Genomic DNA, 14112 nt, shown 5'->3' with positions numbered 1-14112 from the left:
TCAATTCATATAAGCGGGGCTTACATTTCTATATTTATACGATCCGTTGGCATTTTCTGATCGTCACAGCACGAAATGTGGACTGAAATGCAATATCATGTGTCTAATTGAAGTGGATTTCAAGTCTACAAATGGCTACTCCACTGTCTAGTCTTACACACACACACACAATCATGCGTGTTTTGTGCTTGTCTGAAACCGGCTCGGCTAACGAAATGCTTTGATCAACACTTCAGTGTCTGCGCATGCGCTTGGCGTCAATTTTCATTGAAGTAAATAATCTCGATATGGCAGAACGTTACGGCGAAGACAGAACATGGATTATCCAGTATTAGCAGCTTGTCTCGTTTCCCTGTGTCTCTACCTCAACACCCTTGATGCAGACTTCGCCTACGACGATAGGTATGGTGTTAATTATTGCTTACATCATCAAATAATGAGACTCTCCCCGCCCAGGTGTGCTGCCTTCTCACTCCTGATACAAACGTAGGTAACATTTAGACGTGCATGAGCTATTTTGGGGCGGTTATTCGGCCGGTTTTGACTCATGAGTCATCGCTCAGGAAAGACTTCTGCCAGTATCCCCCCTTGAATTTAAATATGATTACCTGAATTATATATAATATACCTTTTTCCTCATCATTTAGGGGGATCCCTACGGGCGGAAGTCTAACCATCACTCAAGTTTAGGGAACTCAAGAAATTTAAAAAAAATTTGGTTTGGTAAACAAGCAGAACTTTGCTTATATCAATACCTCACCAGTACATATATCATTTAAACAAAATACACAAGAACTGGATACACTAAACGACAAATTAAATCATATGTGCATTGTAGGTGCTTATAAACCTTTAGCTTGCAGTTATACTTCATTGATTGTTTACATATATTAGTCTAGAATAATTTATCAAATCGTTTAGACTTCAACAATGTTAAAGGGGCCCTGATCCAGAGCAATTTCCGTGGACTGGTTGTTGCTTTTGTTATTGTTTTTCTCCCGTGAGTACCCAGGTGATATCCCAGAATTCATGACTCGTTCGTGACCTCTGCTGTGCCACCCACATGCGCAATTGATAGCATAAGTATAGATTGATCAACAAAGATGAGATTTTTTACACTTGATAATATTTCCATCCTCATTATTGTGATAACAAATGAAAATATTTTGAAGTTTAACCATCTGTAAGGGTGCAACGATACACCGGTACACCGGTGCATCGCAATCTATGGCATACGATACGATACGCGATACATTTTTGCCCGTGAATCGATACACTACGATACAAAACTGTAAACAGTGTTTTGTGTGCTGTCAATTACAGTAAATGATCTTGTTCACATAATATAGCGTCCGTGTTGTGAACATTGAATTGAATAAACGCATCTTACCTGAGAGTGTCTATATTTGTCTCTGTTGTACAAGTTAGATCGACGTTCGACACAAAACTGCTGTATTCGCTCAAATGTTTTTACTATACGTTCCGAAAATATCCAGCCTTTTTTTCAGTGACAAAACGTTTATGATCATAAATATTTTCCATCAAACGATAAAGCATACCTATCATTGGGATATACTTCTTTTCATAGCAATCAATAAAGCTTGTGTTATTAATAATTTGACAAAAATTGTTAATAATAAAATGTTCTGCATGAAACCATGACTCGAAACACTTCACACAAACACACCTTTCCAGGAAAACGAAAGTACACAGCCATGCTGTTTGTTCATTGGTGGCCAGTAAAATGAATGACCAATCAGATTGCATTACTGCGAATGTCAAGCTCAAGTTCACGGTCAGATGCCATGTGCTTTTTGAGCTGTCAAAACAATGTCTGAAGACGGACTGGTAAGCAGCGAAATCAAATGTGAAGTCGAAAAACCCCCGGCTTCATTCAGATCTTCTGTTTGGCAAGCATTTGGTTTTCCAATTGAATACATTGACGGTAAGAAACTTGTTAAAAAAGATGAGACCGTCTGTCGTCTGTGTTACCTGCGAATCAGGTACACGGGAGAGCACAACTAACATGTCCACACATCTTCGGGCGACATCACCCGATATTGATTGCAATGATTATGGACAATCAAAATGTTCAAAACCTTTGAACATTTCTGACGATAAGAAACGCGACATCGTTAGCAGGTCAACTAAGACTTAGTGAGGCTTTCAAGACCAAACTGTCGTCTCGTTCGACACGGGCGCAAGCAATAACAAATGGAATTGGTACATTCATTATGATGGACATGCGACCTTATTCAGTTGTAGAGAACATCGGTTTCAAGTACCTCATCCACACACTTGAACCGAGATATGAAATCCCATCGAGAACCCACTTCACGAATTATGTGATACCTGAAATGTACAAGAAAGTAAAATCAAGTGTGATGGAAAGTATTGCTCGTCGTCATCAATGGCTGTCACTACTGATGGTTGGACCTCACGCTCCACGAGAGCTATATTACCATCACGGCTCACTATGTTAACGAAGACTGGCAACTTGAAAATCAGGTACTTCAAACACGAACATTACATGAGAGCCACACTGGGGCAAACCTGGCTAATGTCCTGGAATCAGCTGTCGAATTTAATGGAACTTAGGCAAATTTTCTCAGATTGCCATTAGCACAGATAATGCTAGCAATATTGTTAGTGCTGTAAAGCAGTCGAGATTTGCACCTCATATAAGGTGCTTTATGCACACAATTAACATAGCAAGCCAAAAGCCATGCAGGTGCCGCGAGATGTCCAGAATTTTGGGGAGAGTGAGAAGAATAGTTTCATTCTTTCACAGAAGCTCACATGCTGCATCAGTTCTCAGGTCAAAACAGTTACTTCTTGAATTGCCCGATCACAAACTGATCCAAGATGTTCCTACGAGATGGAATTCTAGCTACGACATGCTTCAGCGATATCTCGAGCAGCAAGCTGCAATCTTTGCCACTCTCACAGTGAAGGATATCAGGAAAAATGCAGACACCCTTGTTACTCTGTCAGAGGAAGATGTCAGAGCAGTAGAAGATGCGGTAAATGTTCTTCGACCATTGAAGACAATAACAACAATCCTCTGTTCAGAGAAAGTGCCCACAGTTTCCTTGATTCTACCATTAAAGGAGCTTATTCTGAAATCCATGGCTGTCACTGAAAGTGATTCTGGACTTGTCAAGTCTGTGAAGTCGGCAATTGTCAAAGATCTGAAGACCAGATATACTGAGACTGACATCAACAAATTTCTACAGGAAGCAATTGCCCTTGACCCCAGGTTTCGATCACTACCCTACCACAATGAAGCCAACCGGCTTCTTGTATTCAGTGCCCTGACCATGAATGCGATCAAGATGGCAGAAGCAAACAAGGTAAATAAACAGTTCAACAATTGAATAATTAAAATACTGTTAATGTAATTAATTAATGCTTTAAACATTTAAAACAAAAATTCCACAGAAAAAGGTGTTTCAAACAACAAAACTGCATCTTAATTTGTTTCTGAATATATATTTTTTTTTATTACACAAAATGATTGAAATTCTGAATGGTAAAAACGTTTCAACAGTGTATTATGATCAATTAATCATGCTACATTTCAAATATCACTTTAGACATTTTAGCTGTCGGTTGAACTGTTATAATTCTTCTTTCAGGATGAACTGGCTCCAGTGAGAGTGAAGGAGGAACCGAGTCATCCCACAGATGAAGCGATAGCACAGCCCCCCCTACCTGTATTGCCTCAAACCGACAGTCAGCCCCCTGAGTGTCATGACACTGAGACTCAGTCTGAGACTGGTAGGACACAGACTTGCACTGCAGACTCTGTTTCTGACTGTGAGACACCAGGCCCATCACAACCTAAGAAAACCAAAAGTGCAATTGAGGAGATATTTGGGGAGGTGTTCATTACACATGTGCAAGAGGCAAAGCCACTTTCTGCTTCCATTGAGGAAGAGGTGCAGAAATACAAGCTTGAGGAATGTATTCCATTAACTGAAAACCCCCTGCTTTGGTGGAAGATGAACGCAGTCAGATTCCAAGCCCTTGCCGGTCTTGTGAAGCAGTACCTAGGAGTGTGTGCTACTTCAGTCCCCAGCGAGAGAGTATTTTCCTCAGCTGGGGATATTGTCACTGCTCAACGTGCTTCACTTTCAGCTGAAAATGTTGATGTTCTGATTTTCCTAAAAAAAAATATGAAACTGTAATTATAACAGAATTATGATGCATGAAGCACACTGAAAAAGAGTGTGTAACCATTTGTCTGTTTGACAATGTTGTGTTAGTCAGATTTTCAGACTCCTTGAAAGTGTCAAAGTTTATTTCAGAATATCCAGATAGCTGACTGCTATTACAGTAACAGATTTGTGTTTACTTTTAATTTTAAAACAAAAGTAATTGTTTTCAGGTACAAGAGTATTGGAACAGCTTACTAACTCTGATTGAAGATTTCTTCTTCAATTCAAATAAAAGTTGTATGCTGATATTTTGTTATTCTTTTTATTTTGTGTATCGCGATTCGTATCGAATCGTGGCAGCAGTATCGAGATATGTATCGTATCGTGGCCCACCTGCATGGTTGCACCCCTAACCATCTGCCCGAGGTAAAAAATGTTGGGACTGAAAAATAGCGAAGTCTTTATATTTTGTCTCATAATCCTAATTAGTTTATTATAATATTTGTATGCATTACATAATAAAAAGCACAAGATCTACTTATATTTATAGCGTATTTATAACATGACTGTAGTATCTAGACATTTTATACATTGCACCCAAAGTGCGACCTAGTGTTTGTTGTCTGTCTCATTACACATCACAACGAAAAAAATGATTCTGTTGAATGTTACAACAAATGAATAAAAACAAAATGCAAATATTAAAATTATACTAAAGTTATTGCAACGTCAGGTTATTACCTTGTTTGAGGAATGTATCCATCAATATCCACATAAACCATATGCCATTCATCTGCAGCTGACAAAGAATCTTGTTCCATGTCATGTGTCTATTAAAGGTCACATGCAACCAAAATAACAAACATAATTAAAACACAATTATCACTTATTCATGACATATAATATACATTGCTGATTATGAAAAAAACAAATAAACAAAATTATAAGTGTACAATCGCAAATCAAAAGTCTAATATTTGTACTGGAGTTTACTTCCCACGAAACGAAGCACCCAGGATACCGAACCCAGTGAGAGCGAGTGGGCATACACTTAAGTGTAATGAAGGCTTTCATTGGCTGGTTCATTTGCCGATACACTCAGGGCTCTTTGTGTGTGTATAGAGATGTTGGGTGTTGTAAATACATGCTCATTTTTTGTGTATAACATTTTGCAATCAACAGACATCATAACATGTCATGTGTACAAGAATCACACCTGCCTGTCTGTAATTACATACAGAGACAGAACTCGGGTGTACGAGCCATAAATCAATGCGTTTTGTTTATGGTGTATATCCTGATAGGTTTTAAGTTCAAATTGCATGTGGTCTAATGATCGAAGTTGTGTATTGCATATTGTCATTAGCAGACGGGCAGGCAGACACATAGGTGTTTTTAGTTTTGTCTGTGACAGGCATATTTATATCACAGTTAGAAATTCTGACAATGCTAAATAATGACGTTGCTTTTAAATATCGAACTGAGAAAGTGACTCAGTAAGAAGAACGTGTGGTGAAATAGTCAAATGAAATGATATAAACCGGTAATCTACTGTCATAACATATAAAAATCTTGCGCCTGTGAAATATCAACAAAATGTTAGAAAAATAGCTCACATCAAAGCCTACTCTGACTACTCACCGCCAGTGAAGGTTTTCCGCCTTGAAATGTCGAATGCCTCACTGGTTGACACATAGCTGAGTAGATCTAGATCCTTAACAAGGTTCTTTTATGTAACGAGTAGATTATTACTATTTGTTGTTTGTATACAAAACAGAGATTAGACTACTGCTGCTCACGACCTTATGATTCGGTCTAAATCTTCAAGTTCAAGCTGTGCGAACCTATTCACTGCGCATACACTATGAGCGCAGCGCAGCTGTTGAAACTGCTTTTCACCCATGCTGGGGTGAATTGTTTGAACTCCGATTTCGCAGGGGGGGTTCATCGCGTTATTTTTCAACTTTATAAGTTATTATTTGTTTCTGTAAGTCCATACCGAAAAGGTATCAGAATCTGCAAAGTTGCATGTGTTGCATGTGACCTTTAACACAAAACTTGAGACTATGTTTCTGGGCAACTTCACAGAACATAGCGGAACAGAAGGTGAAGGAAGTGTAGTACAGTCACTGATTAGAGAGACACACTGAACAATATTTACGGACTGTAAGAATATTCTGCAACAAGATATGCAAGATTACACAAGCTGTCAGGGGTTCTTTATAATTTTGACGCCATATCGCTGGAATATTGTTGAGTGCGGCATAAAACTAAACTCACTCACTCTTTATAATTTTGAGGTTTCTAGTGTAAAACAGTTGTACGCTGTGCAGTGGTTGAGAGCTGTAAAGTGAACGAAAGATAACTGTCCAGCACTTGTCATGGAGTGAGTGAGCTTGGTTTTATGCCGCTTTTAGCAATAATCCAGCAATATCACTACGGGGGACACCAGAAATGGGCTTCACACATTGTACCCATGTGAGGAATCAAACCAGGGTCTTTGGCATGGCGAACGAACGCTTTAACCACTAGGCTACCCCACCGCCCCACTTGTCATGGAGATTGAAGAAGCCACAGACGATATACATGTTTTTTTTTAATTGATAATTTTTATTTCCTGCTTCCTCTGTTACAGAAGAGGTCGTAGAGCAAGGGAACTCTAAGGTCCTTTGCAAGAAAGTTCATTGATAACAGGAAAAACAGGATTTTTTTCTAGCAAAGCACAAAACAACAACACCAGACACCACAACACATTCACTCACCAATCACACTTACAAGCTTCAAATATTTACAGTAAGTTTAAGTTCAAGTTCATTCAGCCTATATTTTTCATTAGGGAACAAGAAGAGAGAATTCAGAAAATCTTTTAAAATTTGCAAAAAGCCATGAAATAACATCCACTTTTTATAAAACTTATCTTGTTCACTTTTACTGAAGGATATATTCTTTTCAATAAAATACATATCTTGTAAATAATGTCTAAAATGTTTAAAACTAAGAGTAGTTTTTAATACCTTACATTTATATATGAAGAATTTAGCTAACAACAATATTAAATCAAACACATCATCAGTATATACATTTGTTCTCATTCCAAACACAGTACCGGTAAGTTGCAGGTCCAATTTCATGTTGTGGACATGTTGATAGTTATCATTCAATAATTCTTAAAAACATTTCCTAAAAGCTTGCACATGTTTGCAATACCAAAACAAGTCGGGGATTGTTTCAACCTCATATTGACAAAAGGTACATAAGTTGCTTTCAGCTAACTTTATCTTAAATAGAAATGAATTAGTTGATAGAATACCATGTATAATCCTGAACTGAAACCATTGAAGTTTAGTATCCCTTGTAGTCTTTAAAGGTTTTAAAAATATTTTTTCCCATTCAAGTTCAGCAAGCATACAATCCTCCCACTCATTCATGAATTTTAAGTTTACATCAGATGCAGTCAAAACATAGTAATAACACATGGCTCCCCTCTTAACAGACATCAGTTTTCGATTAACTGTATTACCATCTAGCTGCTCAAAAGAAGTAGGTTTCATTATCTTTAACTTAGTTTGATAACTTTTAATAGCCATGATAAGACCATTATAATGGAGAAAACTTATGTCAAGTTCAAAACTGTTCTGAAATTCCTCGAGAGTACAATATGTTCCGGCTAAATTGATAAAATCACGAATCTGACTAACACCTCTCTCAAACCAAGCAGAACATAAAATAACTTCTTTACCAATTTGTAAGTGCTTGTTATAATAGATTGGTTCTGTGATGAATTCATCAAATGAATATGGTTGGATCTTATGAGCAAACTTGTCAAAAGCAGAAATACAATCAAGCCAAAATTCATTCTTAATATCTTTGGAGATTGTACCTGGAAAAGATATACATGTTATCGAATGTGTTATTATATCATATAGACAAACTCATCACAATATTTCAGAAAGCCAATTTGCATCTCAGCATGATAATGCCAATTCTGAACTCAACCTGCAAGTCCATGCAAAGATTAGCTTTAAACACCAGGAAAAAAAGAGCAGTTGGTTATCAGTGTTTCTGGTGATTTTCAAATTTAACAGTCCATGGGACACGGTTAAGCCTTAAATAAACCAGTCCCTTATTATTCTTACAAGTCCACTTCTTTTCCATGTTAATAAAGATAAAAACATGACTGTGTGTGTGTTTGTGTTTCATTTTCAAAAAGAATAAACATATCAAATTTATAGGATCGAACATGAAATGTGAAATGACAGTAATTGTATGTCAATCATCATGTTACCAAGACTAAATCGCAACAGTTTGTTAACTGTCTGCTAAATTACACTTGCCTTTTTTCAGTTTTACAAAATAGTTCTGTTGCTCTCATGTAGTCGAAAGGATCATTTGCATGCATGCTGGGAGTCATGAGATTGTTCATGGGACGCTGCATAAGACAGTTTCACGAATCGAATGATCCTGGTCGATATATGGCGTTGTGACGTCATTGTTGTCTTGACCGATCACAAGACAGAAGTGATCTAATTGGACCATTAAGGAATCGCCACCCTAATTCGCTAGATCTTCTTTTGTGTCGGGATATTTGTCAGGATTAAGAACATTGTCCAACGCTTGTACAAGATGCAGGGATTTCTGAGGGAGTCTCAGAATTGACTTTCTCCCTCTTTCAAATTCACTTCAAGGAACTTTTCATTCTCCCCCCTTTTCTTTTCTTTGATTGAATCTTGTAGTGATTCCAGAGTGGGCACAACCATTGGTCTGATGATTGCCAGATTTAGAACTTCTCTCTGGAAAACGGTCACTATAGTACTGTCGGAAATAGGAAAAAACTGTATTTTCTCATTTATCTCTACAATTTATGTAGTTGATATGTGAAAGTGTGAAATATCTGTTAAACTAAGTTCGGCCTAACTACAGTCTCATTGGTAGAGAGATAGGAAACGGAGAAAAAGGACTACTGAAGGGAAATTAGTGCAGAAATGAGCAATGCGAGTTTTTTCTAAGTCCAAAAAGACGTATTTGGAACAGACCATGGCTTTATGCAAATTAGTGTGCGATGATATTGTATTACAAAGGACACTTTTTAAATGCCCAATTTAAAATTAGACGTAGATTCATTATAAACGATAGCTGATGTAAAAATTAAAAACTTTTATGCCGAAATTATTAAGGATGTAGCTACCATGCAGTCTCACTGTCACTATAAAAAGGAACAGATAGGAGGGGTCGCCTCAAAAGCAAAACCTGGGGTCGGGCTTAGGGATAGAGATATCAGCTAAGATCAGATAATCCTTTGGGGCAATTATGCTGGGGAGGTACACGGCACGTCATAACAATTTACAAATAATATCCAGTCCTGTCGATCTTCGGGTGGTCATGCCACCTATATACTACGATGCGTTTCTATGGTTTTCGGGTATCATACTCTCTTACATATCTCAACATAAACTTTATTAAAGAAAGACACGTAAGATGTTAATCAGTAGATGAGACATAGTCAACACACATGAAAAAGCATAAAATATCTTTGAGATGACCCCTTGTGCTTGTAGGCAGCACGTGCATTTCATGCCAGGTGAGTCGACGGTCCGTCGTCATACCTGGCTGAGCGACCTAATTGCCATCTATAGTCTGATCTATTGTTTTCAGCAGCTATTCGTATTTTTTCTAAGTTTTGCCCGATTTTACGAGTAAACATAATTTTCTGGATATCGTATTACGCATCCTACTGAAAGCCCAGTTAGGCTGAAGTGGGTTATTTCGACATATGCTATTTGCAATTGTGTCAATTTTAGGGATACAGAGTAACAGCCTAAAAACAGTTTTTTTCTATTTCCGACAGTACTTTAGCTTTTCCATAAGCGTTAAAACGTCACTCAACATGTATGTTGTGGCAACAAAAGAATATTTTTTTACAATTTTAAAAACATTTCTGTCGCTGCCGTATTGTTGCGTTCTGCCCCCTCCTCCTCCATTCCCATGGCTAATGCAGGCCAGTTGCTTTTTGTTGAGTTTACCTAAAGAGAGCCATCTAACAGTGCATGGTTATTTGATGCCCGGAAACTCAGAATCGTGCAAAACTTTACTGCAGTCCTTACTCTATTTGGCCATAGAATGTAACATACTGGCTGATTTACAGTTTATCAAAATGAAACAACTTCCATGCATCTTCTTTGGGGGGTGGGTGGGGATGGGTATTGGAGAGAGAGGTTTTAACAGAGGTCAGTATACAATTTATATGCATGTAGAAAAATCTATTCTAGTCCTAGTTATATCGGCTGAAGCCAATTTTGGCATGTAGCGTTGTGAATACATATTGAATGCTAAAATGCCAGCTCCTGATTACTTTATATGTAAACTTGCCACAAAAGGAAACTATGCTTGTCGTAAGAGGCGACTAACAGGATTGGGTGGTCAGGCTCTGACTTGGTTGACACATGTCATCGGTTCCCAATTGCGCAGATTGATGCTCATGCTGTTAATCACTGGATTGTCTGGTCCAGACTTAATTACTTACAGACCGCCGCCATATAGCTGGAATATTGCTGAGTGTAGCGTAAAACTAAACTCACTCAGTCACTTATATGTAAACATAATTTGAACAAATAACAATTTTGTGAATCATTAACAAAAGAAAGTCTTTATTCAGAGGAGTAAACTTTATTGAGTGTCAGTATGTTATGTACAGTCTTAAATGAAATCCATGAGCCTCGCCTTCCGAGCAGCAAATTGCTCAATGGCATGGTGTGTGTTTACTGGCATGTCTCTGTGGATATGGATAAGTGCAAGTGATGACATACGGACATCACCTATTGTGGACCGAAGGTACGTCTTGATCCTCCTTATTGCACTGAAGGATCTCTTGCCTGATGCTGATGTCACGGGCATAGTGGTGAATTGCGAAAACAATTAAATGTAGGCACTTGCCTTCAGTGCCTGATGGCAGGTACACTACTGGCAGCAACATAGTGAACAGAAGATAATTCTGGTTTAGATGACCGATATTTATTTCCTAAATTACAAGTCAGAACTTGGACTGAGTGGCAGGGGATCCTTATATTTTCAGTCATCAAATGAAGAGGCAGAAGAAATAATCTCAGGAGATCTTCATCTTTATCCAAGGCCTGTCCTTGTGCCTTGGCCTCTGAATACAACAATGACATACACATTTAATGGCTTGACAAGTCATCTGTTTTGTATATAAACAAACAATGGCTGCCTTCTAAAACATTATTGGATGTTTGATGTCACTGGATCACAGTAGAAGTAATACTCAACTGATTTGAATTAAATCAGGTTTTAAACTTAAGTTTTTATTTAGATATCTTCATTCTGGAAGATGTTTCCATTATTCTTGCATCGCGAGCCTCATCAAATTATATCCCACAATTCCAAAAATATAAAATGCAACAGGAAAAGAAAACTATTAATTTCAATTCAGATAACGGGGAAGATTATAATGAAATATTTTCTATTCATGAGCTTTATACTGCTCTTGATCAAGCTCATGACACGGCTACAGGGGCTGATAACATACATTATCAGCTCCTAAAACACTTACCGGATTCATGCTTAGAAACCCTCTTAAACATTTTTGATGATATTTGGACTTCTGGACAATTTCCTTCTTCATGGCGCGATGCTATTATTGTACCCATCCCGAAACCAAAACCTCCGTTTTGTATCCCTTGTGATGAGACTGATGCTTGACACTGTTGAATTCTCCATCATAAGGGATAAATATTTCAATATCAAAACAGTAAAGGACCTTTTTAGTAATGTTAATTTTCATTTAATCATTGATTTTTTAAAAGAGATAGATTTGTTAAATGAATGTTGATATATGTTTTGTAAATAGATAAAGTTTTATAATTGGTAGTTCAGATTATCAACTTAGCTTGTTAGTGGCTGTATCCTCAAAGGGAGTTGAAGTAGCGTAAAATTATTGTCCTCCTGAGAGGGTACGTAAGTCCCAAAACTTTCAAAGTCAATTCAAACTTAACAGGATTTTTAAATGTAGTATTCTTGTTATTTTAATTTTGGCTAACATTTCTTACACTCGTCAACAGCTGAAGGGATGGTGTAAATCCAACTAGGGTCCATGCAGGTAGCAAAGGTACTGTAAGTCCCCATGGTCCCTAGTATGGTGATCTACCTTCAGTTGTTGGCGATCTATAGTCTGTTTTCATCTTGTATTGTCCAAATAGTGCTATCAGTTTTAACTTTCAACACTAGTTTTAGTTGTAATTGTGATATTCTAGTTGTTTTACTGTCCTTCGTCGACAGGTTTTAATCATATACATATCTTCCCATTCAATGTCACATATGTTCTCGTCACAATATGGCTGAAATATTTCCAATGTGACGTTAAATAATAACTCACTCACTCACTCACTTGCATCGTGCGTATCTTTTGTATGGGCACAGCAGTTGGAATCCCCTCGTCTGTATGTTCTATACTTCAAATGAACATGCTGCCACAAACTGTAAACATCACCAGTAGTATATATAATGGGGATACGAAATCAAGTTCAACAAAAGCCTCTGCAAAGCCTTATTTCACAAATAAAGCTTTTGTCAGGCCCTTAGATCCCGCCACCATTATATCTACTACTTTTGAACCCCCCAGTTAACTTCCCGGCCCTACGTTGCCGGGAATATACCTATAAAAAGTTGAGACACCAGCGGGATACGAACCCCACACGCAAACTATAATAGGCCGCACCACTCAACCGATTGAGCTACCGGGGACCGAGCTGAAGTATCTCGGTTTAACGGGTCTATCCTGGGATTGTATCATCGCTCCACGTGGCACTATGTCGTGTTGACAGGAGGTAACATTGTGCCATACGGTACGATCAATAATTCCTCTCTAATGAGCCCTCTCCCTGGCCCATCTCTCAAGTAGTACAAGTTCGACTCGTCGGCTTTCATGTCCACTTTATCTATGTTGTAAGTTTTGACAGACCATATTGGGTCAGTCGCTCGCTTACGGCTATCACTCTCGTGTTCCCCCGGCTGGTATAGGTACCTCACTAGGGCCCTATCTGGTATCTGTTTCTCTTTCCCACGCAATGGAGCAGCCGACTCTGCCACTATTGATTTTAGTTTGATAGCGTCGGCCGGTTTCTTGCCGGTGAGCCGGGTGGCTTCATGGTTGATTGCCGACACCACCTTAGGTAGCCGCGCGACCCATTCAGTCGATCGCTTCCCTGGGTGGCCATCTCCCTCGCATACTGATGTCCGAATAAGCGCTCAGCCAAAGTCCTATTGAATCTCTCAACTATGGCTTGGCTGCGATGGGCTCCGGCCGTGCCACGCCTGACCTTGGTATCGTGTTTGTCTAACAGGTGTGACACGACACCCATGAACTCTCGCCCGGGGTCAACTTGCAGCTCTGTTGGCCACGTCAGCGGACTGCGTTTGTATATGCGTTCAAATCCGCGGGCTACTTGGGCCGAGTCTTTCGCGGTCAAGGGTTCGGCTTCCTTGTAGCGACTGGCCACATCCACTACGGTTAAGGCATACTTGTACCTCTTGTCGTGGGGTAGGAATAGGAGGTCTGCCTGGTGAACGCTATTGGGTATGTTAATACCGAACTTCCTTCTAGGCACGTAGCGTGGTGCCGGTAAATAGATCTGCCACAGGGCTTGCTTTTCAAGCCACGCTTTGGCCTCCTCCGGGGGTACTCGTGCCATTTTAGCCAGCTTATGTACAGCGCTAGCTCCTTTCCAGTACCCACGCGGGCTGTAGTAAATAGCCTGAAAATTTCTCTGGTTCCGTTACATCGTCGTCGCCCCGACAGGGTATGGTAATTACATATACACCTATGTTCTTGGTTCAATTTTCTCATGCCCGTACGCGTAAGTGTTTATCCCATCAATAGCTATCCAACGCTTAGTGTCCATCGGCGACAGGGACGTCTTGTTTATAGTCAGTCCGTATATCC

General features: G+C 39.0%; 1 protein-coding gene across 1 annotated transcript in view; it reads left to right on the top strand.

Annotated features, from left to right (window-relative positions):
• The first annotated feature begins 271 nt into the window (after positions 1-271).
• The window catches only part of LOC124285107 (protein O-mannosyl-transferase TMTC2-like), a 412056-nt gene continuing 398215 nt past the window's right edge, over positions 272-14112 (top strand). Inside the window, 1 exon segment of the mRNA XM_046721262.1 lies at positions 272-402. Within this exon segment, the coding sequence (XP_046577218.1) occupies positions 317-402 (86 nt within the window). The 5' untranslated portion in view covers positions 272-316.

The sequence above is a fragment of the Haliotis rubra genome, unplaced genomic scaffold (assembly GCF_003918875.1).
Source record: "Haliotis rubra isolate DU_JTF1 unplaced genomic scaffold, ASM391887v1 Scf352, whole genome shotgun sequence".
Classification (NCBI taxonomy): Eukaryota; Metazoa; Mollusca; class Gastropoda; order Lepetellida; family Haliotidae; genus Haliotis; species Haliotis rubra.
This window is presented reverse-complemented; position numbering and strand designations above follow the sequence as displayed.